Genomic DNA, 25378 nt, shown 5'->3' on the forward strand with positions numbered 1-25378 from the left:
GAAAGTAAGAAAATTCCTCTCTACTTTCTCATACTTGGAGCTAGAGCACATCTTTTCTTGCTGATATAGTAAGTAGTGGAGAGAGAGAGACAGAGACAGACACAGAGAGACACACACACAGAGAAAGATCAAAGTTGTGTGTGTATGTGTATGTGTATGTGTATGTGTATGTGTATGTGTATGTGTAGGGGGTGAGTGGGGACTATGTGTCACACCAGTCCTAGGATGTGAACAGGATGTCCAAGAGCTCATTTGCACTAATGTCCTCCCCACCCCCCATCTTTTTCCGGTGCTGGTACTGGGGCCTGGGCACTGTCCCTTAGCTTTTCCACTCAAAGCCTGTGCTCTGCCACTTGAGCCACAGCTCCACTTCTGGCTTTTTTTTTCTTTCTCTCTTCTGGATAATTGGGGATAAGAGTTTCATTGACTTTTCTGCCTGGGCTGACTCTGAAGTGTGATCCTCAGGTCTAGCCTCCTGAATAGCTGGGATTACAGGCATGAGCCACCAGTGCCCCCTTCTGTCCCCCTGAAATGAGGCTCCCAAAGGAGCTGGTGATTTCCAAATGCTTACAGAAGATCACTAAGTGTCATTGTAGGGAACCACTACAACATTTCACATGAGACACGGCCTAGGATGGACTGCAGAGCCCGTGTTTGAAATCAGCCTTCCCAAGAGCTGCCATGGGGGGCTGCGAGTCTCGGGTCTGCAGGCCAGAGTTCCCAGGGGCCTCTGATTAGCTGTCTGAGGTTAAGTCATTTAGATATTATGAAGTCATTTAGACAAATCTCTGAATCCTCCTCCAGAGAAGTACAACTTCGTAGGCGTACATCTTACTCCCAGAGTCACTGAGCAAGCTAACTCAGCATAAGGGAAGGCCCCGAATAACCCGGAGAGTCCCTTGTTAATAGAGGGAGCCCACCTGCTGGTGATCTGTTCCCCGCTCCCTTCCCGCACATGCGCCCAGCCGGCCCCGCCCGGCCCCTCCGAGGCACCAGAGGACACGAACCGTGCACCGCTTTATTGGACTGGTGATGGGCCGCTGGGACCTCAGAGATCCTCATAGCCGGTGGGCAGGGGGTTGACACGGGGGTTGTGGAAGAGCGTGTGGTTGCCGTCTCCCCAGGCATAGGGCTGCAGAGAAGGGGCAGACAGGGGGGTAGGGGGGAGCGGTCAGCGCCCCTCCATCTGGAACCCCAGACCCGCGCGTCCCGGCACCCCTTCCCCGAGCGCGCTCCCTACCTTGGTGCGGATGCGCAGGTGGTGGTAGGGGATGAACTCGGGGCGCTCGTGGTGGCCCCCGTGCAGCCAGGAGTTGAGGGAACACAAGGCCACGCTGGGCAGTGCCAGCAGGAAGGTCAGAAAGCGCCAGGTGCCGGCTGTGCGGGAGGAAAGGTGAGGGGGACATTGGCAGCCATGGGCGCGCGGGGCTGGGGACGTGTGTGCCAGCGTGCGCGGCCGGACTGGGGCTCGAACGCAAGCTCTGGGCCGCTATCCATGAGCTTTTTTTTTTTTTTTTTTTTCCCCTCGACTGGCACTCTACTACTTGAGCCACATAGCTCCACTTCTGGCTTTTTGTGGGTTCATTGGACCGAAGAGCCTTAGGGACTTTTCTCCCCGGGTCGGCTCAGATCTCAGCCCTCTGAGTAGCTAGGATCACAAGAGTGAGCCACCCGCATCCAGCTAGGATGGAGGGGACTTGCCAGTGTGTGAGGGGCAACACCCATGGGAAGGAAAAATGGGGTGAGGGAACAGAGAGACAAGGCCAGTAAGTCACAGGATCCGTCCCCAGCCCCCCAACTCACCTCCAGCCCCTCCATGGTCACCCTTGGCTGCGCTGGCCAGGCCTCGGCTCAAGGACCTCAGAGGCAGAGCCATTGCAGTAGAGGAGCTAGGATGGCATTGCCCTTTCACTCTCCTTCACCCAGACCTTGCCTCCTCCTCCCTTCTTCTTGAGCCAATCACCTGCTGAGTGCTCACCCTGAATGGCTATTTTTAGAGGGGGGGGGGGTGAATTCTATATTTAAAATGGGGCCTGGCTGGCAGGAGGTCCTCTCCAGAAAGTCACTGCAGTGTGCCTTTTATTCCAGCAGGGGAATATTTAAAGTACAGCTGGAGGTTTTTTTTAATAGCCGTGGGGAACTATCTTATTTAATACTCTATTCCTGGTGACCGGAGCACTTGACCACAGACACAGAGACTTTAATTCGAGTCATCTGTACTTTTCTAAGCTGATTGTGGTGTTCCCCCCTACCCTCTTCAATGAGATTCAACCCCCAAGGCCTTGCACATGCCAGGCAAGCACTAAGCTACCTCCCTTGTCAGAGTCTTGATGGTAGCTCAGGCTGACCTTGAACTTGAGACCCTCCTGCCTTGGCCTCTGGAATGTGGAGCTTACAGGGGGGTATAGAACCATGCCAGGCTTGGTTTTGTCTTAATGGCCTCTGTATAGAGACAGTGCAGTCTTTGTACCCATCACTGTTTTTTTTAATATAATTTTATTATTATTAAGGTGTTGTACAGGATTACTGTTTCCCAACACCATTTTAATAAGCTCTATCTTAGAGTTAGCTAATGGGACCACTGGAAAGCTTCCATTTCTACAAGCTGAGCAAACTCAATATGGGCAAACTCAATAGTGTGCAGCATGCCAAGCCTGTCAGACATGATCTGCTGCCGGTGTGAAGAGTGTAGACGGACCACTCCGCGTGTTTCTCCACTTCTTCACATACTATGACCATATTCCCCAAAGCAAAGAACAATCACATGAAGCAGCCTATTAAATATAAAGTGTGTTTATGAGACCCACGAGGACAGAATGAATATCTGAGATTGGAACTGTCCCGAGACGATTCCATGATGATAAAAGGGCTGTGGGTTAGCTAGGATGAAGAGCAGCAGGGCTGGAGACAGAGAAGAGTCGGGGAGGAGCCAGCTGCGGCTGAAGGCCCCAGGGTGTCGGGCTATCCCTCTGCCCTTGGAACGACTGGGCAACTTAGGGCAGACGTCACACTATTCTCTGTCATCTGCCCAACCTATCTGTAAAAGAATCTTTCAGTTCATTAGCGACCCAGCTGGTGGGCGCGCCCCAGGCGTCCACGCCAGCCTCAGCGGGAGGAGCTCCACGTCCGGCCGGCCCGGCAGGCTTTCCATCCCTTCCCTGGCACCCCACCCCCGGCCCCGGCCCCGGCCCCCAAGCCGCCCCCACCACTCCGACCGCTTCCCCGCAAGGGGCCAGGTTGTCAGGGCAGCGCGCGGCCTCGGCCCTAACACCCGGGGAGGGCTTGGTCCGAGGGCACCGCGTGACCGCTCCACGTCCGTGAAGGTTTGCCCGCCGCCAGAGTGACAGCTCCGCGGGGCGGGGCAGAGCCTGGGCCGCGCGTGCGCATGTCCCGCCTCCTTGCTCTACGCCCGCGGATTCGTGCGGCGCTGGAAACGGACCGAAACCGAGGGAATCTGCTGAGAGCCTAACGATGGCGCCCCCTAGAGGCCGGAGGCCGTGCGTGTTCCTTGGTGGAAAGCGTGGCAGTCCTTTGGTTCTGGCACAAAATTTAAGAACACACACACACACACACCATCAAATTATCACGACTGCGGAGTATTCTGGTGTCCCTCGAAGCTTGGCACTAGAGGTGAGTGCCTCGCTCCCCCTGTTCCAGCTCTGCCAGCCACACTTGGGCCCTGGCACAGGAAGCCGACTACATCTGGAGAAGACTCTAGGCCACCGAATGGATGGGAACAACCTTCCATTCCTGAGCTGTTCGTCTGCAGACACTCAGGAAAATGGAAAGTTTTCTTTAAAACACAGATTTCTTTTAAGCACACATTCTACCAAAAATGTACAGATGAATATTCATAGCAGCATTATTCATAATAGCTCGAGTGGAAATAACCATGCTATGACTGGAATATAGAATGTTCATGAGAGGCTCCTGTCTATTTGTAAAGTAGTAGTGTGATGTCTGCCCTAAGTTCCCCAGTCGTTCCAAGGGCCTGTCACCCTGGGGCCTTCAGCCACAGCTGCCTCTCACCTAATGAATGGATTAGTTCCTTAACGGGTTTATGTTATGATGGTCTGACAGGCAGGAGATGAAAGGCTGGAGGTAGCTACACTTAGGGTGTGTCCTGGAATGATATATCTTGTCCTCAGCCCTTTCTCTTCTTCTGCTTCCTGGCCAGCTGGATGTGAACTGTTACTGCTCTGCTGCACCCGTGATGTTGGATGTAAGTAAAAATAGGTCTTTCCTCCATAAAGATTTTTTAACTCAGGTATTTTGTCACAGCAAGGGAAACCTTGACTAATACAACCCACTTGGGTGCCCTCTCTCCTCACTTTCTCAGTGTGCCATCCCAGGCCTAAAGACTGTTCACACGCTTGGGCAGTGAGGCTGCTTCTACTCCCAGCTCAGAGCACAGGGAACGCTGGGTAAATATCTACTGCTTTCCTTCTGGTCAGGATCTATTTTCTGCAATTGGAGGAGCTATAGCCCAGACATTCCTGTCCTAATGGGAGAGATTAGCATCCATCTCTTTAAAGTGACTTTGCAAACCTATGTGGCTCCCACTGAATTGCCTATGTAACACCCACTTGCAGTTTCAGATTTTGCAGGAGTGACAACACTCCACACTCATTTGGTGGGACCACCGGGTAAGCAGAAAACAGGATCTGATTACAGCAACTATTTATTGAGTGCTGACTCTACATGCTGTCCTGTGGCTTCCAACTCAAAATTGGTTGTGTTCTTTAAAGTGCTGATGATAGGAGCCTGTCAGAAACCCTTTTCTTGTCCAGGAAGGAAAGCCCAAGGGCATTTGCTGCTCCTCCAATGAGAAGACAAGTAAGTACATTAGATGTCAGTAGATGAGACTCCTTTTCCAGTGCCAGCATCATTCACTGTTACTGGTCCCAAGTCCATCACTTTCATAGGACAAGCTACTCCAGGGCTCTCTTGACTTTCTCTAACCTCAGGGGAGCTGGTGCTTTCTGAAACCACCACTACAGGGCTCTAGACCTGAGGAAGAGAGGAGCTGAGGTTTGCACTCCCAATCCAGGTGCTTCAGGCAGACTGGTGTACCCATGGGGTCATCACCACAACCTGGTGAGGCAGCTGTCATCCATTTACAGATGAAGAAATCTGAGGCCCAGAAGAGGTAAAGGTCACACAGCTAGGGAGAGAACTTCATATTCTTCCTCTTCAGCCTCAACATTACGTGGATTTATTCTAGGTACCGTAAGCCTGAGGGAAAAAAATGGCAAAATAGGGGCAGGGGATGCACAAAGAATAATATGCGGTTAATGGTGAAGGACTGTCCTTCCAACAGACAACTCACTCTTCAGCCTCCAAAGGGCTGGTCTGCCTCTTCCAGGCACACAGGCAGCTATAGCAAACAGGAACAGCCTCACAGCATGGACTCTCTTCTCATAGATTTGTTGTTTTGGGAAGCTTCTCAATGGTTCCCACACATACTAGGTTTCACCAGTAGAAACACATTGGGTGGGCAGCCCTGCTCCAGTCATTCTTTACTGCATCGACAGATGCAGTTTCCTGGGGGAAACTGAAAGAAAAGACAAGGGGCAGATGACAAGTCTTAGACTTTTGTTCTGTCTAGAAATGCCATAAAGTGTTTCCTCAACTCAGCAGACAGGTCTCCTGGTCCTTTGCTTTGGCCTTGGGCTTCCACTACCTTAGCTTCAGCAGGAGAGATAGGGCCGTGTACTTGACAACTTAGACGATGACCCCAAGTTCAAATACTCTGGTACCTTCTGCCAGGACACAGCTTCCTTGCTGTCCCCTCTGGATGTCAGGAATGCCCTCCTCCTGCCTCTGAGGGCCTCACAAGAACCAGTGGGCTCCGCTCTTATTTCTCCAGGAAGAAATAGCTGTTGCTCTTGATGTGGCTAATCCCATCGCTCCCTAAGCTGCAAGGACACTGGCTCAGCAGTTGCAGATGTCCTACGTCCCCCATGCCAATGGTGGCTACCTTCAGCCATCAACAAACTCTGCAGCTGATGGACACGTGCTGTAACACCACAGTACAGGCTTTAAAAAAATCTGGGAGGGATTTCAAGGCAGTGATCACAGATGTAGCGCTGAGTCCTGAATGGGAAAGACGTAGAAGCCCTCCAACATCCCAACATCATTCTAAATCAACAGCCCCAGAGAGGGGAGCAGAAAGGTCTGGCTTAGATATCCTGGTCCTCTTGAGGACCCGATCAAATGTGGAGCTGAAATTTGAACAAATACTGACACCAGGAATATTAGCAGACACTTCCACACTGGTGTGTCCATTGGTGTTGGCCCAGGTTGTGGTTGTGGTCAAAGGGTACGCTGGAAAGGCAGACCTGGGGTTTCTTGCTACTTTGGACCACCTCGTGGATAAGCATGTAAAAACTCTGGCTGAGATGGTTGTCACTCTTGCTGCAGTGTAAGTCTTCTCACCTGTGTGAATATTAGTAGTGCAGCAGATTTGAACTGCCCACAAAACTCTTGTTGCAGTCAGGGGACCAACAGGGCTTCCTATCCATATGTAAAGGTTGGTGTTTAAGGAGCCTGAGGTAGAAGCTTTGCTCACATTCAGGACAGGTTCAGGGTTGTCCACCCAGGTGGATGCTCTGGTGTTCAGGCTCACTAAAACAAGGGAACTATTTAGGACCTCTGAAGGGGGCTGTTTCATTATGGATGTGCTTGTACCATAGGTAGTGTGAGCTTTTGAAGTTCTTGCCACATCCGCAGCAATTGTAGGGCTTACCAGTGTGGGAACACTGGTGCTTGAGAAGGTAGGAGCTGCTCCCAAAGCTGTCCCCACTGAGCACAGAGGTAAGGAGGCTTCTCGCCTCTGTGTAAACGCAGGTGTTCAAACAGATTAGAGCTATGGTTGAAGCTCTTGGCACGGTTCCCATAGCAGTAGGGCTTCTTGCTGGTGTGCACCAGCTAGTGTTTAACTCAGTCACAGCTGCAGAGCTGTGGTCACAGGCCTTCCCACACTTCATGCACTTATGAAAAGGTCAGGAGGTCAAGCTATGAGGTTGGATGAGATTTGGAGCTATGGCTGAAGCAACATCCACTCTGGGCAGGGTTTTTTCACTAGTGTGCTTTCAATGGTGCTTAGCCAGACCTATGCCATATTCTAGGGTGGTAAGACTTGTCCTCACTGTAGCTGCTTTGAAGGTGGATGAAATCTGTGAGACAGGCTGTGCAGTCAGCCCACAATTCCAGCACTTGAAGACTCAGGGTCTGCAGGGCAGCTGGTCTTGGTTGGAGCCTACATAGATGCTGTAAGCTTTGGTATCATTTCCTGGCTGCCTGGTGCTACACCTAGAAGACCACACCACTCAGGTGGCACTTCACAATCCAGGGGCGACCTGGAGACTCTTGGCAGTGCTGATGTCTCTTTCCCTCGCAGCTCTGCCCCTGTCGAGGATGCTCTCAGTTACTTCTGACACCATTGAAGAGCACCTCGCTTTCTAGATACCAGCTACTCAAGTTCCCCAAAGTACAAATGGAACGAGTGGCAGACTTGGACCAAGAGGTTAGCACCGGAAACGGAAAGGTTCCCAAGCCCCTGCCGTTCTAGAAAGTAGCGGCGACCGTTTTCGGTAGGTTTTAACCCTGTCATTCCGAGAGTTCTTAATCAGCAGCGGCTGTTAGGAACTTGCCAGTTTTCAGGCCTAAGCTTCTAAGAGACTGTCGGCCTGGACTTCGGGGTCCTCCCCGATCATCCTTTGGGGGATAACCACGCTTGACTGGAAGAGGAAAGGGCTAGATGGGGGGCGGAATGGGTAAGCCATCCGAAGCAGCACCGCAGGCAGACGCCCAAGTCGGGCCCTGGGAGGCGTCAGTCCACGTCGAGGCCCTGGGAAGTTTCCCACCCGTCCTACCCATTTAGGCGTGTTAGGCCGGATGCTGACTACATAATCCCACTTTAGGCTTGCACAACGACTAGATAAGTACCATTCAAAGTTCCGGGATCCAGGGCTGACAGCGGCGGCGCTATTTAAGAAGCAGCAGCCGCTAGAAGCCGCCAGGCCACTCCCCTCCGCTCCAGTTCCGCATCCTCACAGAGAAGCGGCCAGGGCGCGGGGCGGAGCCGGAGGCCCGAGCCAAGATGGCGGCGGCGAAACCAACCCTCACCGACTCGCTCTCGTTCTGCCTCGCGCAGCTCACAGCGGCCGCCGGGGAGGGTCCGAGTCGGGGCAAGGACTCCACTACCAACGAGACGCCCCTGGGCCGCGCGCTCCTAGCTCTTCGCACGCGCCACATCAAGGCAGCCGGGGGAATCGAGCGCTTCCGGACGCGCGGCGGGCTCCGCCCACTTCTTGCGCTGCTACGGCGAGCGGCGGCAGCGGACCACGCCCTGTCCCCGGCAGAACCCGGCTCCGCCCCTTCGCCGACGGCGGCCGACGTTCCTGCCGGTCCCGCCCCTTCCTCTGACCCCGCCCACTCCGCTACGTCCTCGTCGACGCCCTCGCCGCCAGTGCGCCTGCGCAAGACTCTGGATTTGGCGCTCAGCATCCTAGCCAACTGCTGCACGGAAGGGGCGTGCCGAGCTGAAGTGCGCAGGCTCGGAGGCATTCTCCCTTTGGGTAAGTGCTCCGCCCCCATTCCTAGAAAGGTTCCGCGCCCGTCCCGCCCTCCTTGTCTGCATCGGCCTGGGAGTTCTTTGTCACCGTCTGGGATCTGGAGACAGCGTGGTGGCACCCCCCATGACGTCATTGCGGTCTCAGTGACAGTCCATGCTGTCCAAGCTCTAGGTGTGGCACCTCCCTGCATCCGGGCAGGTAGAGATCACAGAGTTATTTGGATGAACTTTGGGATCCTTCTCTTCTATTACGATGTTCATAAGCAGACATTCAGTACCTGCTTTTTATATGGACCTGTGTGTGCAAAGCCATTCCTGGATGAGCTGAAGGTCGGAGGATGTAGTAGTTTCAAAAAGTTCAGATAATGATGCAGTGGGACATACCCCTCCAAAATAGAATTCCTTATAAAGGAGATAATAATGGCCACATCGCAGAATTGGAACGGAGCTAAAATAAAATACAAACAGCACCCACACAGATTCTAAGCAGAGAGCTGGAAATTCTGAGTTACTGAAAAACTTGCACAGTAAGGGCAGATACCAACAAAAGACTTTTTAGCTGGGCATTGGTGGCTCACACTTGTAATCCTAGTTACTCAGGAGTGTGAGATCTGAGGATCACTGTTCAAAGCCAGCCAGGGCAGGAAAGTCCATGAGACTCTTGTTTCCAATGAACAGCCAAAAAGCTGCAAGTAGAGCTGTGGCTCAAGTGGTAGAATGCTAGCTTTGCACACAAAAGCTCAGGGACAGCGCCCGGGCCCAGAGTTCCAGCCCCAGGACCAGCACTCACACACATACAAAATTGCTTAGGCGGGGCTGGGAATGTGGCCTAGTGGTAGAATGCTTGCCTCGAATTCATGAAGCCCTGGGTTCAATTCCTCGGCACCACATAAATAGAAAATGGCCAGAAGTGGCGCTGTGGCTCAAGTGGTAGAGTGCTAGTCTTGAGCAAAAAGAAGCCAGGGGCAGTGCTCAGGCCCTGAGTTCAAGACCCAGGGCTGGCCAAAAAAAAAAAAAAATTGCCTATGCTAAATTGGTGGCCAGTACATTGCCTGCCCTCTGAAATTATGCACTTTGAAACATGAATGAAACATGAATATATTAACACTTTGCATTAAGATACATCTGAACTGTAATGTATTTGGCAGATTTCTAAGTCCTTAATAAATTTTTGTGCCCCTCTGGGACTTGAATTCAGGGCCTTGGTGCTGTCTCTGAGCTTATTTTACTCAAGGCTGGCACTCTCTCACTTGAGCCACACCTCTACTTCTGGCTTTTTCTTTTTTTTTTTTGCAAGTTAATTGGAGATAAGAGTTTTTCCTGCCTAAGCTGGCTTCAAAATGAGATCCTCAGATCTCAGCCTCCTGAGTAGCTAGAATTACAGGTGTAAGCCATCAGTGCCTGGCCCTATTTCCTTTTGAAAACCAGGCACCAGTGGCTCACATCTGTAATCCTAGCTACCCAAGAGGCTGAGATCTGAGGATCACAGTTTGAAGCCAGCCTGGGCAGGAAACTCCGTGAGACTCTTATCTCCAATCTACTCAAAAAAGTTGGGAATGGTGCTGTGGCTCAAGTGGTAGAGTGCTCAACTTGAGCAAAAGAAGCTCAGGGACAGTGCCCAGGCCCAGAGTTCAAGTACCAGAACTGGAAAACAAAACAAAACAAAACAAAAACCCTGTGTGCCTTCACAGTTAACTCTTTACCCCTTGGTCAGGCATTTGAGGCCCTTCCTAGGGTCATAGGAGGCATTCCCTTTTGCAAAGTTTTTTCAAAGTCTGCTTCCAATTCCTGGGTCACATCGTATCCACCATCCTTCTGGCAGATCACCTACCTGCTTAGCAGCTCACAGGTTAACTTCCTTTGAAAGCATCCCTGCGCCCCTCAGGCACATGCTTGAGATGATTTAGGAGATGAAATTAAGAAAAGAAAAGAGGGACAGAGCTCTGAAGAGGCCAAACTCTTCTTGCAGTGACCATTCTTCAGTGCGTGAAGACAGACAGCATCCAGAATCGAACCGCTCGTGCCCTGGGGAACTTAGCCATGGAACCGGAGAGCTGCGGGGACATCCACTCTGCTGGTAAGAAGGCCATGAGCATGGGCTGGAGACAGGAGTAGGGCTTGCATATGCCCTGGCTTACTCTCTGTCCTTCCCCTCCCTCTCCAGGTGCTGTTCCCTTACTCGTTGAGAGTCTGACAGCCTGCCAGGACTCACAGTGCCTGCAGAGTGTGGTGCGTGCCCTCCGCAACCTGGCAGACTCACCCCAGCACCGCCTGGCCCTGGCACAGCAAGGAGCCATCCGCCCACTGGCTGAACTCCTGGCTGCCGCTCCAGATCCTGCCCTGACCTGGGGCCTGGTCCGTGCCCTCCTGGAACTCAGCCGAGGTTGTTCTCGGGCCTGTGCTGAGCAGCTCAGTCTGGGTGGGGGACTGAGTCCCCTTGTCAGCCTGGCTTCTCATCCCAAACGGGCAATACGTGAGGCAGCCATCCTGATCCTCGCCAATCTGTGTGCCCAGGGCCTGGTACGGCCTGCTTTGGGCAATGCCGGTGGTGTAGAGGTGTTACTTGGTGAACTCCGGCGGCGCCGGAGCCCTGCTGGGGCCAGCCCAGCTTCCCAGCAGCCTTTGGTGCGGGCTGTATGTCTCCTGTGTCGGGAAGCCATCAACCGAGCCCGGCTGCGGGATGCTGGTGGTTTAGAGCTGCTGATGGGGCTGCTGCGGGACCCTCGTGCCAGTGCCTGGCATCCACGCGTTGTGGCTGCCCTTGTGGGCTTCCTTTATGACACTGGGGCCCTAGGCAGGCTGCAGGCTCTGGGACTTGTACCTCTTCTGGCTGGACAGCTGTGTGGTGAGGGTGGAGATGAGGAAGAAGAAGGGAGAGAAGCTGCTTCCTGGGACTTTCCTGAGGAACGGACCCCTGAGCCCGCAGAGGCCGGAAGCTTCCGCAGCCTCAGGTACGTCCTTACCTTAGGGTCTAGAAGGGAGGGCATTCACTTTGGAGATTCCTGTCTGCTCTGATGCTTTTCCATACCCACACCCTGTGTTATGACTCATTTACCTCTAGTCCTGATTCCTTGCTTTTCCACTTTCCAGTCCTCCATAAGCATACCTTACCCTCCCTCCGGTCTGCCCTCCTCAACCTTGTTCATTAGGACATAATATACACTTATGCCCTGGCCTCCCCTCTCATTGCTGCTGTTCTCTCTCTGTCTAGAACATTCTTCCTCCTATGTGCCATTATTTCACTCATTAAGTCTTTGTTTAGCTCTTCTAGTCACAGTGAGAGCTCTGATCAGCACCCTGTTTAAACTCTCAAGCCAGCACTGATGGTTCATGCCTGTAATCCTAGTTAACTCAGGAGGCTGAGATCTGATCTGAGGATGGCCAGCCAAGCAGGAAAATCTCTGGGACTTTTACCTCCAATTAACCAGCAAAAAGCTGGAAGTAGAGCTGTGGCCTGAGTGGTTGAATGCCAGCCTTGAGGGGAAAAATAAAACAACAAAAAAAAAACTCAAGGACAGACTCAAGTTCTGAATTCAAGCGCTAGGATTGGCACAAACAGCAACAACCAAAAAAAACCTCTTCAACTCTAAAAGGGCTAGAGACATGACTCAGCCAGAGAGCGCCTGCCTAGCACGTGGGAGGTTCTGAGTTCAAATCCCAGTACTGACAAACACCTTCCATTTCTCCCTGACCTCAGCTTTTTCAAGCCCCTTTTCTCTTCATGTGTACGCTGCCTCACGCTAACACATTGTGGTTTACTTCCTTGTGTTGACTATTTCCCCTCCATAGACCATAAACTCCATGGAGAGCTTTGCTTTGCTCAGTGCCTCTCCCCAGCATGTCGGTCCAGGCTTGGAATTGCTGAATGACTTACAGACGCCTGTCCCTCACGTTTCTCCCTCGCTGCCCTGTGTACTCTGCAGGTCCTGGTTGATTTCTGAGGGCTACACCTCGGGGTCCGGTGACATCTCTCCTGACTGGTCTCCAGAGCACTGTACACTGTCGGAGGCCCGGGAGTCCCTCAGTCCCACCCCTAGCCCAGCCTCAAACTCAGCGTGCACGCCCCGCACCCTGCGTACACCACGCACCCTGCGCACGCCGGGCCGCAGCCCTGTGGCCGCAGCCGAGGAGCCTTGGGGCCGAGAGGGGCCAGCACTGCTGCTGCTGTCACGCTTCTCCCAGGCTCCAGACCCGAGTGGAGCACTAGTGACTGGGCCGGCATTATGTGGCCTACTGGCTTACGTGACAGGTGCACCGGGCCCACCGAGCCCGCGTGCACTGCGCATCCTGGCTCGTCTGACCTGCAACCCGGCCTGCTTGGAGGCCTTTGTGCGCAGCTATGGTGCGGCGCTGCTGCGTGCCTGGCTTGTGCTGGGTGTGGCACCAGATGACTGGCCTTCTCCCCGTTCCCGGAATGTGCGCCGAAGCCAGCACCGAGAACTAGGTATGTCTCTTGTCTCTCTGTCTATGCAAGAGTTGCCACCTTTCTCCTGTGCCTTCCACGAGCCTAGAGTCTTGACTTCCTGTTCAGCTTGCCCTCTAGAACGCTAAGGAATTCAAGTCACCAGGTGCTGGATAGCGGACTCCTTTCTGCTCCCTAGCCCAGCATGCAGAGAGAATTGTCCTGTATCCTCTGTCTGAATCTAGAATTTGGCCTGTCTGCATGGTGTGTGTGCACACGTGTGTGAGTGTGTGTATGTGTGTCCTGAGATTTTTGTGCTAGTGCTCTATCACTTGAGCCACTGCTCCATTTCTGGTTTTCTTTGGTGGTTAATTGGAGCTATGAGTCTCACAGACTCTCCTGCCTAGGCAGGCTTTGAACTACGATCCTCAGATCTCAGCCTCCTGAGTAGCTAGGATGACAGGCGTGAGCCACCAGCATCCAGCCATCTGCATGCTTTTTTACCCACTGTACTCTTGTTCTACCTAATCCTGGCTCCCATTCTGGGTACCTTAACTTGTGAATCCAGACCCAGGCACCCTGCCCTCTCAGATCCCATACCACCACCGCCTTGGACATTTCTGGTGACTGCCCTATGTTCTTTCCCATCTACAGACTGTTTCCACCCCTGGAAGGGGTGAGAGGGCCTGGAGTTGCCCCTGACCTTCCCAACTCCCTTCTTGCTCTCTGGTTCCCAGAGTCCCAGCCCCATCCTTCTAGGCCTGGCAGTCACCCCAACTTTCATGCCCCGAGCTTTTACCCTCCTTCTTTGCACAAGCCCAGTAGCCCGTGCCACCCCTCCCAGCTCCCAGGCTGACCTGCTCTGGCCCGTCGCACAGGTGAGATGCTGCTGCAGAACCTGACCGTACAGGCCGAGTCGCCCTTCGGGGTCGGCGCCCTTACCCACTTGTTGCTGTCTGGGAGCCCCGAGGACCGAGTCGCCTGTGCACTGACTCTGCCCTTCATCTGTCGGTGAGAGGGGTGGGGGTGCCTTGTGGAGGCCTGGTGGGGGGTGGGGGGAGGTGGGGAGGGGTGCCAAGGCTGATACTCCACCGCCCTTCCTTGGCCCCTTCTGACAGATTCCTTTCCCTTGTAGGAAACCTGCTCTGTGGCGCCGGCTCCTTCTGGACCAGGGGGGCCTCCGCCTCCTACTCATGGCCCTCACTCGGCCAGCCCCGCACCCGCTTTTCCTCTTCTTTGCTGCAGACTCCCTCTCCTGCCTGCAAGGCCTGGTGTCTCCCGTGATGAGCCCCATCTCGAGCCCCGTCTCTCCCCCTACAGTCGCCTTGGACCCGGATCCGTCCTCCCCTTGCCACTATAAGCCTCTGTTGGGCCCAGCCCCCGACCCGGGCCCTGACCTGCATTTCCTCCTGGACTCCGGCCTGCGGCTCCCTGCTCAGCGCGCTGCCTCATCCGCAGCCTCCCCTTTCTTCCGAGCCCTGCTATCTGGCAGTTTTGCCGAAGCCCAGATGGACCTGGTGCCGCTGCGAGGCCTGTCTCCTGGTGCAGCCTGGCCTGTCCTGCATCATTTGCATGGCTGCCGGGGCTGTGGGGCCGCCATGGGGCCCGTGCCCCCGCCTGGCCAGCCTCTGTTGGGCTCAGAGGCTGAGGAGGCCCTTGAGGCTGCTGGCCGTTTCCTGCTGCCTGGGCTGGAGTTGGAGCTGGAAGAGGCGGTTGGCCGCATCCATCTAGGTCCCCAGAGTGACCCAGAGTCAGTGGGTGAGGTGTTCCGCCTGGGCCGACCCCGGCTGGCAGCCCACTGTGTGCGCTGGACCCTGGGGCCAGGGCAGTGTCCCAGGAAACGTGGCCTGGCCCTTGTGGGGCTGGTGGAGGCGGTGGGTGAAGAGGCTGGGCCTCTAACTGAGGCTTTGCTGGCTGTGGTGATGGGGACTGAGTCAGGGGGCAATGGTCCCACCCTCGATTGTCAGTGTTCCCCGGAAGAGGGCCCCAGGACAGGCTGGGTATGAACCCATTCAGAAGCCGCTCGGCTCGGATGTCACCTTCAAGGAATGAAAAGAGACAGAACTGGATCCCAGGGTGATGGTCTGAAGACTTACTACTGCAATGTCAAGGCCAGGGTCTGGGCATGGGGCAGTGGAGAGGAACAGCCCCAGGCTCCGGGTTCCTGGCCTAGCCCAGCTCTGTGGAATTGAAATTAAAACCTTTGGAGTTGGCTGTCCCTGGTGTGTGGTGTTTCTGACAGATTTCCCTGTGTGGGTCCTCCTAACCCTCCCCTGCCAAGCAGGGTTTTATCCAGATAGCCAAGCTTTCACACAGTTCAGTCTTTGCATGGGAGTTTAGTAAGTAATTGTCCATCGGTTCCTGGAGCCCTGGGTTGGGATGGAGGCCCCAGGCTTCTCCTTTGGGTCCTAGAGGGAAGTCTCCTTCCTTAGCCACCCTGCAGGACACAGCCTTAGGAATGAGAGGACCACTGGGTGTTAGGGATGTGTGGCTGACCCCTTGCTCTTCTGTCCCCTGGGGCCAAGTTTCTTAGTGCTGTTGGCCTTGGAGGCTCAAAGGACTTGTCTTAGTCAAATCCAGAGAGAGCCATAGGCTCTGCTGGCCTTCAGGCGAAGGAAGGGCTCACAGAGCTTTGGTCTCCAAGGCAGTCTACCTTACCTGGCCTCCTGACTGCTCAAGTAGCAGCCTCATTTTGATGAAGAGTCCAGGGTCTGTGTTGGGGAACAAAGGTTGGCATTGTTGCCTGTCTTAAAAACTTCTGATGGACTGGGGAATGTCCTGGGCTTCGGTAATTTAAAGAAAGCCTGCCGGACGACAATGGTTTACACCTGTAATCCTAGCTACTCAGGAGGCTGAGATCTGAGGATCATGTTATGAAGCCAGCCCAGGCAGGAAAGCCTGTGAAACTCAGAGTTCCCACTCATCACCATCAATCAAAATCAGAAGTAGGGATATGGCTCACGTGGTGGAGTGTTAGCCTTGAGCAGAAAAAACTCAGGGACAGGGCATAGGACCAGAGTTCCCGCCCAAGGACTGGCACAAAACAAAATTTAAAAGTTGCCCATATTATGGATACTTCTGTTGGTGCCCCACGGTCTGGACATCTGTCTAGCAGAGTGAGTATAGGTCTGTCTACCCATCACGGAATGTCATGTTTTTACCCTGATTTCCCACAGCCTCGTTCCTCTGGCTGTATCCCTGTCTGGCTTTCTTCTCTCTGGTCAGTATCTTGAATAAAGCTATTAGGGAACGAACGGCCTTGGGGCATGTCAGTGGTGGGGAAAGCGGTTTGGCTCCCTGGGACTGCTGTGGGCCAAGGGATTGGGCCTGGGTTTTGCAGTCCGTGTTCTAGTTGTGTGTCTATGTCCAGGTCTTGGAGGGGAGGTCCCCACCTCAGAGTGGGTGGGTGGGTTCACCCTGTCTGTCCAGTCTGTCTGGGAGAGATGCCTTTGTGTCTACGATGTTCTGCCTCTGGGGATTTCTGTCTGGTTGTCTGCCAGGGTCTCCGACCCACAAGCTTTCAAGCTGGGATCCGACAACTCCTTGGAACAATTTCTCCTGTCCCCAACATAAAACATTCTCTCCGGGACACTGTCTGTCTCCGGAATGGCCGGGGTGGGACTGGGCTCTGTCTAGGATTGGAGTTTTGGGGGTCCCACAGGCTGGGAGGGGCTCTGGAGCTTGGCCTGGGAGGGCCCTAACAGACTCTGGCTCTGGCCTCTTGGGGCTCCCTGTAGCGCAGGCCGGGCGAAGTCTGGGGTGTGGCCACCACTGGGCAAGCCAGCAACCAGGGAGCGCGCGGGGTTTGGGGTGGGCCCTGGTACTCGCTTTCTTCCACGCCCCCACCCCGGGTTCCTTCGTTCATTCCCCCCACCCACCCAATCCCATCCCAGCGGGTCCCCGCTTCCATACATGGTCACGGCCCGGCTCCCGGCTCCCGGACGTCCCCCGCCCCCGCCCCGCCGGACACGGCCCCCGCCCTGCGCCCCGCGCGCAGCCCGCCCGCGCCCCGCCATGGAGGACCTGGGTGAGTGGGGGCCCGGCCCGCGGGTCCCTCCAGACTCCCACTGCTCCCCGGAGCCGCTCCCGCACGCCCCGCGCCTCCGCATCCCGGGCTCGCTCGCTCGCTCGCTCGCTCGCTCGCTCGCTCGCTCGCGGTCGCTGCCTCCTCTCCCGAATCCACGTCCCCCTTCCTGCCTCTCCCCGCCTGCCTGCCGTTCCGGGGCTGGCCGCCCCTGCCTTCCGTCTCCCCCATCCTCCAGCCCTGGCTTTGGCTGATGCTCCCCCGGGGTGCAACGCCCCGGGGCGCCTGGGGTTCAGAGGCTTTGGGGAGGGCTCCGGGGGCCTTAGGTCGGGCCGCCGGGCTACTAGCCCGGAGAGGACAGCTTAGGGCATCGAGTTTGGGGGCGCAGGGGGCCGGACCGCGCCCGAGAGCGCAGGGTCGGGGAATGGAAGAGTTAAGAGAGTTCCTAGTGGAGTGGAAGCCAAGGCCCGGGGGCAGGAAAGAGACTGTAATCCGGAGTGCCAAGACGCCCGAGAGGGGGAAAGAGCTCCACCGAGATGCGCAGAGCCGGGAGGTTCTGGAACGGGAAAGGGGCTCCAGGCCCCGGGGTGGGGAGGGAGGGGAGGAGGAGGCCCGGGCTGAACTTGGACTTGGAGAGGAGCAGTTCCGGTGCCCTGCAGCAGGGGGCGCGCGTCAGCGCTGGGACCCAGGGGAGGAAGCGGATCAGAAAGCCCAGGGCTGGCACACTCACCCTGGGGGAGCACAGGGTGGGACTCGGTGGGTCTGGGAAGTGGGCCAGGCCCAGCCGGAGCCTGTTCAGAGAGAGAGAGAGAGAGAGAGAGAGAGAGAGAGAGAGAGAGAGAGAGAGAGAGAAGGAGAAGGAGGGAGAGGGAGGATTTTGTGTGGCAGAGAGAGCATCCAATCAGGAAGCCTGGTGTCAGGCACACAGCCAATTGAGCAATTTGGAGTGGATATGAATTTGGCTCCAATAAGGAGCCCATTTCGATTGTATATCGGGAAAGATGGGGTGAATTTTAAAAATATATCAGGTGGCTGGGTTTGGGCTTGACTGACTGACTTGCAGAATGAGCCGTGGGAATGTCTGGTCATAAATGTTGTCTCGCTATCAGCTCACCTCCTCTGGCTTAATCTGGCCCTGAGTTTCTTTGGGCTTCTTGACCTCTCTGACTATATTGGCTTCTGCCCTTCTCACTGGGATCCATGACCCTCTAATCTCTTCAGGCCCTATCTCTGCCCTAACGTTGATCCCCTAAGTCTCACTTGGAGGGCCTCTCCTTGCAGATGCTCTGCTCTCTGACCTGGAGACCACCACTTCACATATACCAAGGTCAGGGGCTCCAAAAGAGCGCCCCTCAGAACCACTCACACCTCCCCCACCCTATGGCCACCAGCCACAGGTGAGATCAGATACTAAGGTCTGGGGCAGCTGTGAGGGCCAGGGTTGGCCTGGGCTAGGGGAATCTGAGCCTGGGTGGTGCTGCCATACAGGTGTGTCATCCTAGACACGTGTGTTATCTCTGTAGACAGGATCTGGGGACTCTTCAGGAGCCTCTGGGGACAAGGACCATCTATACAGGTGAGGGGCATGGGATGGTTAATGTTGATTGAGGCTCCGATGAGGAGGCTTGGAGTCCTTAGTCTAAGTCTAGGTCTTCATCCTGTTTCACAGTACGGTATGCAAGCCTCGGTCTCCAAAGCCTGCAGCCCCTGCGGCTCCTCCATTTTCCTCTTCCAGTGGTGTCTTGGGTACTGGGCTCTGTGAGCTGGATCGTTTGCTTCAGGAACTGAATGCCACCCAGTTCAACATTACAGGTACCAGGTTACTAAAATGACATGCCTGGATGGAGCAGTGGGAGCAGGGGAGGGGAGCTGGGAAAGGAAGAGACTAAGGGACACAGACTTCCCAGGGAAGAAATGAAGAGGACACAAAACTTGAACTGAGAGGATGGATCGAACATAGCCCCGTGCCTGGTGCTCTTGTCTTGTCTCTCTAGATGAAATCATGTCTCAGTTCCCATCTAGCAAGGTGACAGTCGAGGGACAGAAGGAGGACCCATCCGAAGACAAGAGCAGCCAGTGAGTTTGGTTTGTCTGGCAGGGCCAGAGAAACGATAGGTTCTGGGATGTTACTAGAGGGATTGTTGACCTGGGATGCTCTGAGATGATACAAGCTATTTTCTTCCTAAGTCCTCCCAGTCCAGCTCCCGTCCTCCCAAAACCTTCGGCTACCTCGGCCACAATGGAGCTGGATAGACTGATGGCCTCGCTCTCAGACTTCCGTGTCCAGAATCACGTGAGTCAGGCAGGGTGTGGACAAGGTGTCAGCTCCTGTCTCTGCTATTTCAGATCCTTTCCACAGCTTTTGACTTGTTGATTCAACTCTTCTGTCTTCCTTGCTGTAGCTTCCAGCCTCTGGGCCAAGCCAGCCACCAGTGGTGAACTCCACAAATGAGCGGTCGCCATCTCCACCAGAGCAGACGGGCAAGGGCAGCTTAGATACCATGCTGGGGTTGCTGCAGTCCGACCTTAGCCGCCGTGGTGTCCCTACCCAGGCCAAGGGCCTTTGTGGCTCTTGCAATAAACCTATTGCTGGGCAGGTACGTGAAGCTTGTGAGGGGGAAGGCAGTACCCATAAACCCATCTTCACTGAGAACTAGGCTTGGTGATACCCTCTTTCAGTGAATGACTCTGAAAAGTGGACATGATAAATTTTATTTTCTCTCTCTCTCTCTCTCTCTTTTAGTGCGTTTCATTCCTGGGGCTTGAATTCAGGACCTGGGAGCTAAGTTTTTTTGCTCCAGGCTAGTGCTATATCACTTGAACTATAGCTCCATTTCTGTCTGGGAATGTGGCTTAGCGGTGGAGTGCTTGCCTAGCATGCAGGAAGCCGTGGGTTCGATTCCTCAGTACCACATACACACAAAAAGATGGAAGTGGCAATATGGCTTAAGTGGTAGAATGCTAGCCTTGAGCAAAAGAAGCTCAGGGACAGTGCCCAGGCTCTGAGTTTAAGCCCCAGGACTGGCCCCCCAAAAAAGTCTCACAGAATTTCCTGCCTGGGCTGGCTTTGAACTGGGATCCTCAGATCTCAGCCTTCTGAGTAGCTCAGATTACAGGCTTGAGCCATTGGCACCTGGCTAGTATTTTAAAAATTAATTTTGTGCAGGTGCACACTGGGGAGCAAACACAGGACCCTGGATATGCTAAACATAGTCTTTTCCACTGAGCTACACACCCAGCCCAACATTCATATTTTATTTATGAGGAAAATAAAGCTTTGAGTCACCAGAGCAAATAAGTAGTAGGGTACAGATTCCAAACTTGTTACCATTTGTTATGGTCCTACTATGTGGCACACAGTAGGTATATGCCTTACTATGAGAGCTTTTCAAGCTCTCATTTAGTATTCACCAAAAAAGCTGTTGGCTGCCTCTCCGGGGTATCACAAAGATTTTTCTCCATTGAGAGACTGGTCTGGGAGCTTTGGTCCTTGGTTTATGGGCTGAGCAGATGTGATTGATAACAGCTGTGCCCAATGGTTGATCTAAACCTCCTGCTACATAAAGTGCTTGAGCCCCATTCCAGAATTGCCAATCTCAGCAAAACATGGAAGTATTATGACTTTCATGGGCTCTGGGTACTTTCTTCTTCATGGGTCCCTTTATTAAAAGAATTCATAGTCAGGCACTGATAGTTCACACCTATCATCCTAGCTATTCAGGAGGCTGAGATCTGAGGATTGTTGTTTGAAGCCAGCCTGAGCAGAAAAGTCCCTGTGAGACTCTTTTCTCCAATTAACCACTCACAAACTGGAAGTGGCGCTGTGGCTTAAAGTGATAGATCTCTAGCGTTGTGCAAAAGAGCTCAAGGACGGTGCCCAGACCTGTGTTCAAGCCCTACGACTGACAGAAAAAAAAAGAAAAAGAAAAAAAATCACATGGACTTTTCTGCCTGTGCTGGCTTCAAACCTTGATCCTCAGATCTGAACCTTCTGAGTAGCTGGGATGATAGGTGTGAGCTACCAGCACTCAGCTTTTGCTCATGTCTTATCTCTGAGAGATAGGGATGAGAGATGAGCTTTTTCTGTTTATGTGGTACAGAGGAATAAAACCCAGGGCTTCATGCATGCTAGGCAAGCACTCTCCACTAAGCCACAGTCCCAGCCCCAGACCATGGGATTCTTATTTCCAATTAACCAGCAAATGCTGGTTAAATGCTCAAGTGGCAGAGCATCAGCCTTAAGTGAAAAAGCCAAGCAAAGGTGTGAAGCCCAGTACCAGCACCACATACACATACACACACACACACAAGTTTTGGGAAAATACTGAGTATATAAACCTTAGTTCACTGGGTATCTGGCAATCTGAGAGCCACTCTGACCCAGGCCTCCCCCCAACTTGAAGGTGGTGACAGCGTTGGGCCGTGCCTGGCATCCTGAGCACTTCGTTTGTGGTGGCTGTTCCACGACCCTGGGAGGCAGCAGTTTCTTCGAGAAGGATGGAGGCCCCTTCTGCCCCGAGTGCTACTTTGAGCGCTTCTCCCCACGATGTGGCTTCTGCAATCAACCTATCCGACATGTGAGCCCAGCCAGACCTCGTGGACTCTGCTTCTGACTTGCTCAGATCACCTGTGTGATGGGCATCATTCACATGGTCCTGCCTACCCACCTCCACCCCAGCCCTTTCCCTGTTGCTTAGCAACATCCAAGGCCCTCAGCTCTCCAAATTCCTTGTGAGATTTTCTGTCTTTCAGACACACACCTCAGCCCTGTTGCCCAGGGTCAAGGTAGAGGCAGGAGGGAAGAAAAGACAAGATGGCCACAGTGACCGTCCCCTTTCATTTTCTGCAGAAGATGGTCACTGCCTTGGGCACCCACTGGCACCCAGAGCACTTCTGCTGCGTCAGCTGCGGGGAGCCCTTTGGAGAGGAGGGTGAGTCCACAACACTCCATAAAATCCAGAGGTGTGCTCCACATACATTCCCACCTGCCACTTCCCACTTCCGGCCACCCGTCCCTCTTGTTCCCTTCTGGCTTGCTCTCTCCCACTCCTGGCCCTGCGCTTCGCCCATTCATGGGTTCCCATCCCCTCCCCTCCCGCTTTACCTGGGTCCCCGACTCCACTGCTCCCTTCCTTCCTTCCTGCAGCCTCTGTCCCTGCAGCTCCCCAGGCTTGCCTGCGTTCTATTTATTTGTCTTCAGCCCACTCGGTATTTGTCCCTAGGTTTCCACGAGCGTGAGGGCCGTCCCTACTGCCGCCGGGACTTCCTGCAACTCTTTGCCCCGCGCTGCCAGGGCTGCCAAGGCCCCATTCTGGACAACTATATCTCAGCGCTCAGTGCGCTCTGGCACCCAGACTGCTTCGTCTGCAGGGTGGGCTCTGGGGGCGTGGCTTTCGAGGGAGGAGTGCCTAGAGGCGGGGCTTGGACAGGAAACGCCAGGGGCGGGACTCAGGTGGGAGGAGCCTCGGGAGGCGGGGCATGGGCGGAGCGAGCATTGTGGGCGGGCGGAGTCTGGAGGTGAACTCTGGAGGAAGGCATCACAGGGGCGTGGTCCGGGGCCTGGCAGGGAGGTGTTATGGGGGGGCGGGGCCCTGTGGGCGGAGCCTCGGGAGGTGGGGCACGGGCGGGGCCTTGAGAGGAGCCTCGGGAGGCGGGGCGAGCCCTGTGGGCGGCGCCTGGCTCGGGCTCCCACGGCCGCGCTGCAGCAGGGAGGCAGGGGGTCTTTGGCCCCGGGCTTCGGCGGCTGACGCCTTCTTTCTCGGGCCTTCTTTCCCCAGGAATGCTTCGCGCCCTTCTCCGGGGGCAGCTTTTTCGAGCACGAGGGTCGCCCGCTGTGCGAAAACCATTTCCACGCGCGGCGCGGGTCGCTGTGCGCCACGTGCGGCCTCCCGGTAACCGGCCGCTGCGTGTCGGCCCTGGGCCGCCGCTTCCACCCGGACCACTTCACCTGCACCTTCTGCCTGCGCGCGCTCACCAAGGGCTCCTTCCAGGAGCGCGCCGGCAAGCCCTACTGCCAGCCCTGCTTCCTCAAGCTCTTCGGCTGATCGGCCGGCCGGCCCGGTCCCGCTGGGCGAGGCCACGGACAGGGAGCTCGGGGCCGCGAGTCCCCCCTGCTCCGTGCGGCCCGCCCGCTGGGGAGACCCTCCCCTAAGGTACTCCACGTTCTCCAAGGCCAAGTTCAGAAGAGGCCCCGTCCATCCTGACCCTCACCCCCCACCCCCAGTGACCTTCCACAGAAGGGAGGTCCCACACGATTCCCCCCTGCAGGGAGACCTCCCCCACACACTAGAGGAGGGGCCTCGCAGTTAATTACAACTAATCGGAGACCTGGCCAAGGACGTCCCTGCTGCCCGCACCTGTTTTGTGCACTTTTTTTTTTTTCTACAAACATAAACACACATTCCACATCTCACTGGTGTTGTGTCTTGGTGCGGGAGGACCCGGTTTGCAGACCTTCCACCCTGTTCAGGCTCTGTCTCTAGTGGGCAGAAACTGCCATCTCAGCTCTGGCCGGTGGCCACTTGTACATTCTGAACATCAGGTGAGCCCCAGGTTGGAAAGGGGAGTCAAGGCCAGGACAGGGAGCACAAGCTGGGGCTCCACCAGCCTTCCTGCCTCCACTTCCCCCTCTGCAGCTCCCTGTGTGCTTGAAACAGGGCTTGGTCTGCAACCCTTGCTCTACCTTCATTTGGTTCTGAGATTTTATGTCCCCTTTGACTTCCAGAGGTGGGACCTCCTCTAGGTGTGCCCGTTCATGCCCCCATTTTGGAGTTGGGCTCTGAGCACCGTTTACTTCTTCCTAGCTGCTGTGGTTACGATACTTGTAGGTTTCAGGACAATACCGTCCCTTTTCTCACACTTGTCGTAACCAGTGAAGTCTGTGTGTTCCCACACTTACTTTTCTCCTGTTCCGGTCAGTGACTCCCTGAGGTTTTTTCCTGACTCAGCCTTGTGCTGGGTGGTACTGGGTCCACAGAGATGATCACGCCTTGACAGTCCCTGCCCTGGAGAGCCCTGGGCTGGTGGAAAAGATGGCTCCTGAGGCAGAAGTTACATTTGGTGTGGCCAGGGCTGTCAGTGGCTGGGGGTTGTTGGGGAGGCTTCCTGGAGGAGTTAACACCTCAACTAAGTCACAACAAGGAAGGATGGGGCCAGAGGCTCAAGTCTGGAGAAGTTCAGGCTCTATTGGAGTCCCCCAAACCCTAGGGACCTTTATGAGACCCAGAACCTTCATTTTGGATGTGACGTTCCTTAAGGGGGTGGGGGGTTTCTAGGATCCCTGAGTCTAAACTCCAGGAGCCTTTGGGTGTTGGGAATGATGGATCATCCCAGGACCATGTTGATCATTGAAAGCAGCCAAGGATGGCGGTGGATGGGCCACAGACAGAAAGAAGCTCTCTGCCCTTTCCACCCGATCAATTTCAGCTTCTCCAAGCTACGTTTCCTGACTCATCCCAGTTCTTCTCTCTCCCCAAGTAATGCTGTCGATCCTGGGGTATAACCGACCTCTGTCTCTCAGGGTTGGTATATTGGCTATCTCCAGCCTCCATCCATTCACCAGATGTTCCCTGGTTGGCCACCCCCATTCCTTCCTCTTCAGCTCCCTGTAACTTGAAATAAGCGCTTAGCTTGCTTCCCCTCCTGCCCTTTGTTCTGTTCACGGAGGTTTTTTTTTTTTTTTTTTTTTTCCCCTTCTCATCGCAAGGTCTGCTTTCTTTTGAAGGAGCCTACAGTAAGGCACCTCTTAAATAAAGCTCATCATTCTTGCCCTAAAGTACTTTTCTGTGATCTTAAGAATACTCATGCTTCCATTATCTAGGCAGGGGCCCCCTGACTCAGGAAATGATTTTCTGACTTGTCAATCTGGTCAGTTCTAGAAAGGCAGATGCCCCCATGTTCACCATCCCTTCCTGTCTCCATTCCTGTGCTGAGCAATGGGCCTCCAGGGGTTAACCAGATCAGCCCCTGCTCTTGAGGAATCTAGTGTTGGTGAGACAGATACCACAACATGTACTCAGCCATACCAAAAGACTTAACCCTCTCTTTCCTTTTTTTCATTACTGGGTTTAAACTCAGGATCTAGTACTTGCTAGGCCAGTGTGCCTGCCCCCAATCCCCTTTTGCTGAAAAAAAAAAAATAGAGGGTCTTGCATTTTTTTTTCAGGGCCAGCCTTCGACCTTGATGATGATGTTTACCACTACTCCCAGCTTATTTGTGGAGATGGGATCTCACTAATTCTTCAGCCTGGGCCACCCTCAAACCTCAATCCTCCAGATCTCTGCCTCTTGAGTAGCAAGGATTACAGGTCCATGCCTGTAATCCATGCTTGGTTTAGTCATTCTTGAAAAGATAGCCTAGACTAGACACTGAAGG

At 54.5% G+C, this 25378-nt stretch overlaps 3 protein-coding genes across 3 annotated transcripts; 2 read left to right on the forward strand and 1 right to left on the reverse strand.

Annotated features, from left to right (window-relative positions):
* Positions 1 to 1004: 1004 nt before the first annotated feature.
* Positions 1005 to 1937, reverse strand: LOC125340784 (cytochrome c oxidase subunit 6A2, mitochondrial). The gene is made up of 3 exons (XM_048332612.1): positions 1804 to 1937; positions 1241 to 1377; positions 1005 to 1132 (listed from the first exon to the last, which is right to left on the reverse strand). Exons 1-3 carry the CDS (start codon positions 1874 to 1876, stop codon positions 1049 to 1051), a joined length of 294 nt encoding a protein of 97 aa, XP_048188569.1. The 5' UTR covers positions 1877 to 1937; the 3' UTR covers positions 1005 to 1048.
* A 6146-nt stretch (positions 1938 to 8083) lies between these two features.
* Armc5 (armadillo repeat containing 5) lies at positions 8084 to 15192 on the forward strand. The gene is made up of 6 exons (XM_048333318.1): positions 8084 to 8582; positions 10548 to 10655; positions 10743 to 11529; positions 12502 to 13022; positions 13859 to 13991; positions 14116 to 15192. The coding sequence occupies exons 1-6, from the start codon at positions 8105 to 8107 to the stop codon at positions 14984 to 14986; spliced, it is 2898 nt and encodes a 965-aa protein (XP_048189275.1). The 5' UTR covers positions 8084 to 8104; the 3' UTR covers positions 14987 to 15192.
* A 1762-nt stretch (positions 15193 to 16954) lies between these two features.
* Positions 16955 to 23416, forward strand: Tgfb1i1 (transforming growth factor beta 1 induced transcript 1). Its single transcript, XM_048333321.1, has 11 exons — positions 16955 to 17007; positions 18286 to 18401; positions 18528 to 18580; positions 18674 to 18816; positions 18999 to 19080; positions 19192 to 19297; positions 19407 to 19601; positions 21408 to 21581; positions 21854 to 21935; positions 22227 to 22375; positions 22782 to 23416. The coding sequence occupies exons 1-11, from the start codon at positions 16995 to 16997 to the stop codon at positions 23046 to 23048; spliced, it is 1380 nt and encodes a 459-aa protein (XP_048189278.1). The 5' UTR covers positions 16955 to 16994; the 3' UTR covers positions 23049 to 23416.
* Positions 23417 to 25378: the final 1962 nt, after the last annotated feature.

This window comes from Perognathus longimembris, chromosome 23 (assembly GCF_023159225.1).
Source record: "Perognathus longimembris pacificus isolate PPM17 chromosome 23, ASM2315922v1, whole genome shotgun sequence".
Lineage (NCBI taxonomy): Eukaryota > Metazoa > Chordata > Mammalia > Rodentia > Heteromyidae > Perognathus > Perognathus longimembris.

Bases quoted from the DNA above. Each gene is read 5' to 3' on its own strand.
- LOC125340784 (XM_048332612.1), bottom strand. From the start codon at position 1,876: ATGGCTCTGCCTCTGAGGTCCTTGAGCCGAGGCCTGGCCAGCGCAGCC. The intron at 1,378-1,803 runs GTGAGTTGGGGG...CCTCCCGCACAG, and splicing joins TGACCATGGAGGGGCTGGAG to CCGGCACCTGGCGCTTTCTG. The intron at 1,133-1,240 runs GTAGGGAGCGCG...CCTTCTCTGCAG, and splicing joins ACCTGCGCATCCGCACCAAG to CCCTATGCCTGGGGAGACGG.
- Armc5 (XM_048333318.1), top strand. From the start codon at position 8,105: ATGGCGGCGGCGAAACCAACCCTCACCGACTCGCTCTCGTTCTGCCTC. The intron at 8,583-10,547 runs GTAAGTGCTCCG...CTCTTCTTGCAG, and splicing joins CGGAGGCATTCTCCCTTTGG to TGACCATTCTTCAGTGCGTG. The intron at 11,530-12,501 runs GTACGTCCTTAC...TGTACTCTGCAG, and splicing joins GGAAGCTTCCGCAGCCTCAG to GTCCTGGTTGATTTCTGAGG.
- Tgfb1i1 (XM_048333321.1), top strand. The intron at 18,581-18,673 runs GTGAGGGGCATG...CCTGTTTCACAG, and splicing joins GACAAGGACCATCTATACAG to TACGGTATGCAAGCCTCGGT. The intron at 19,298-19,406 runs GTGAGTCAGGCA...TCCTTGCTGTAG, and splicing joins ACTTCCGTGTCCAGAATCAC to CTTCCAGCCTCTGGGCCAAG.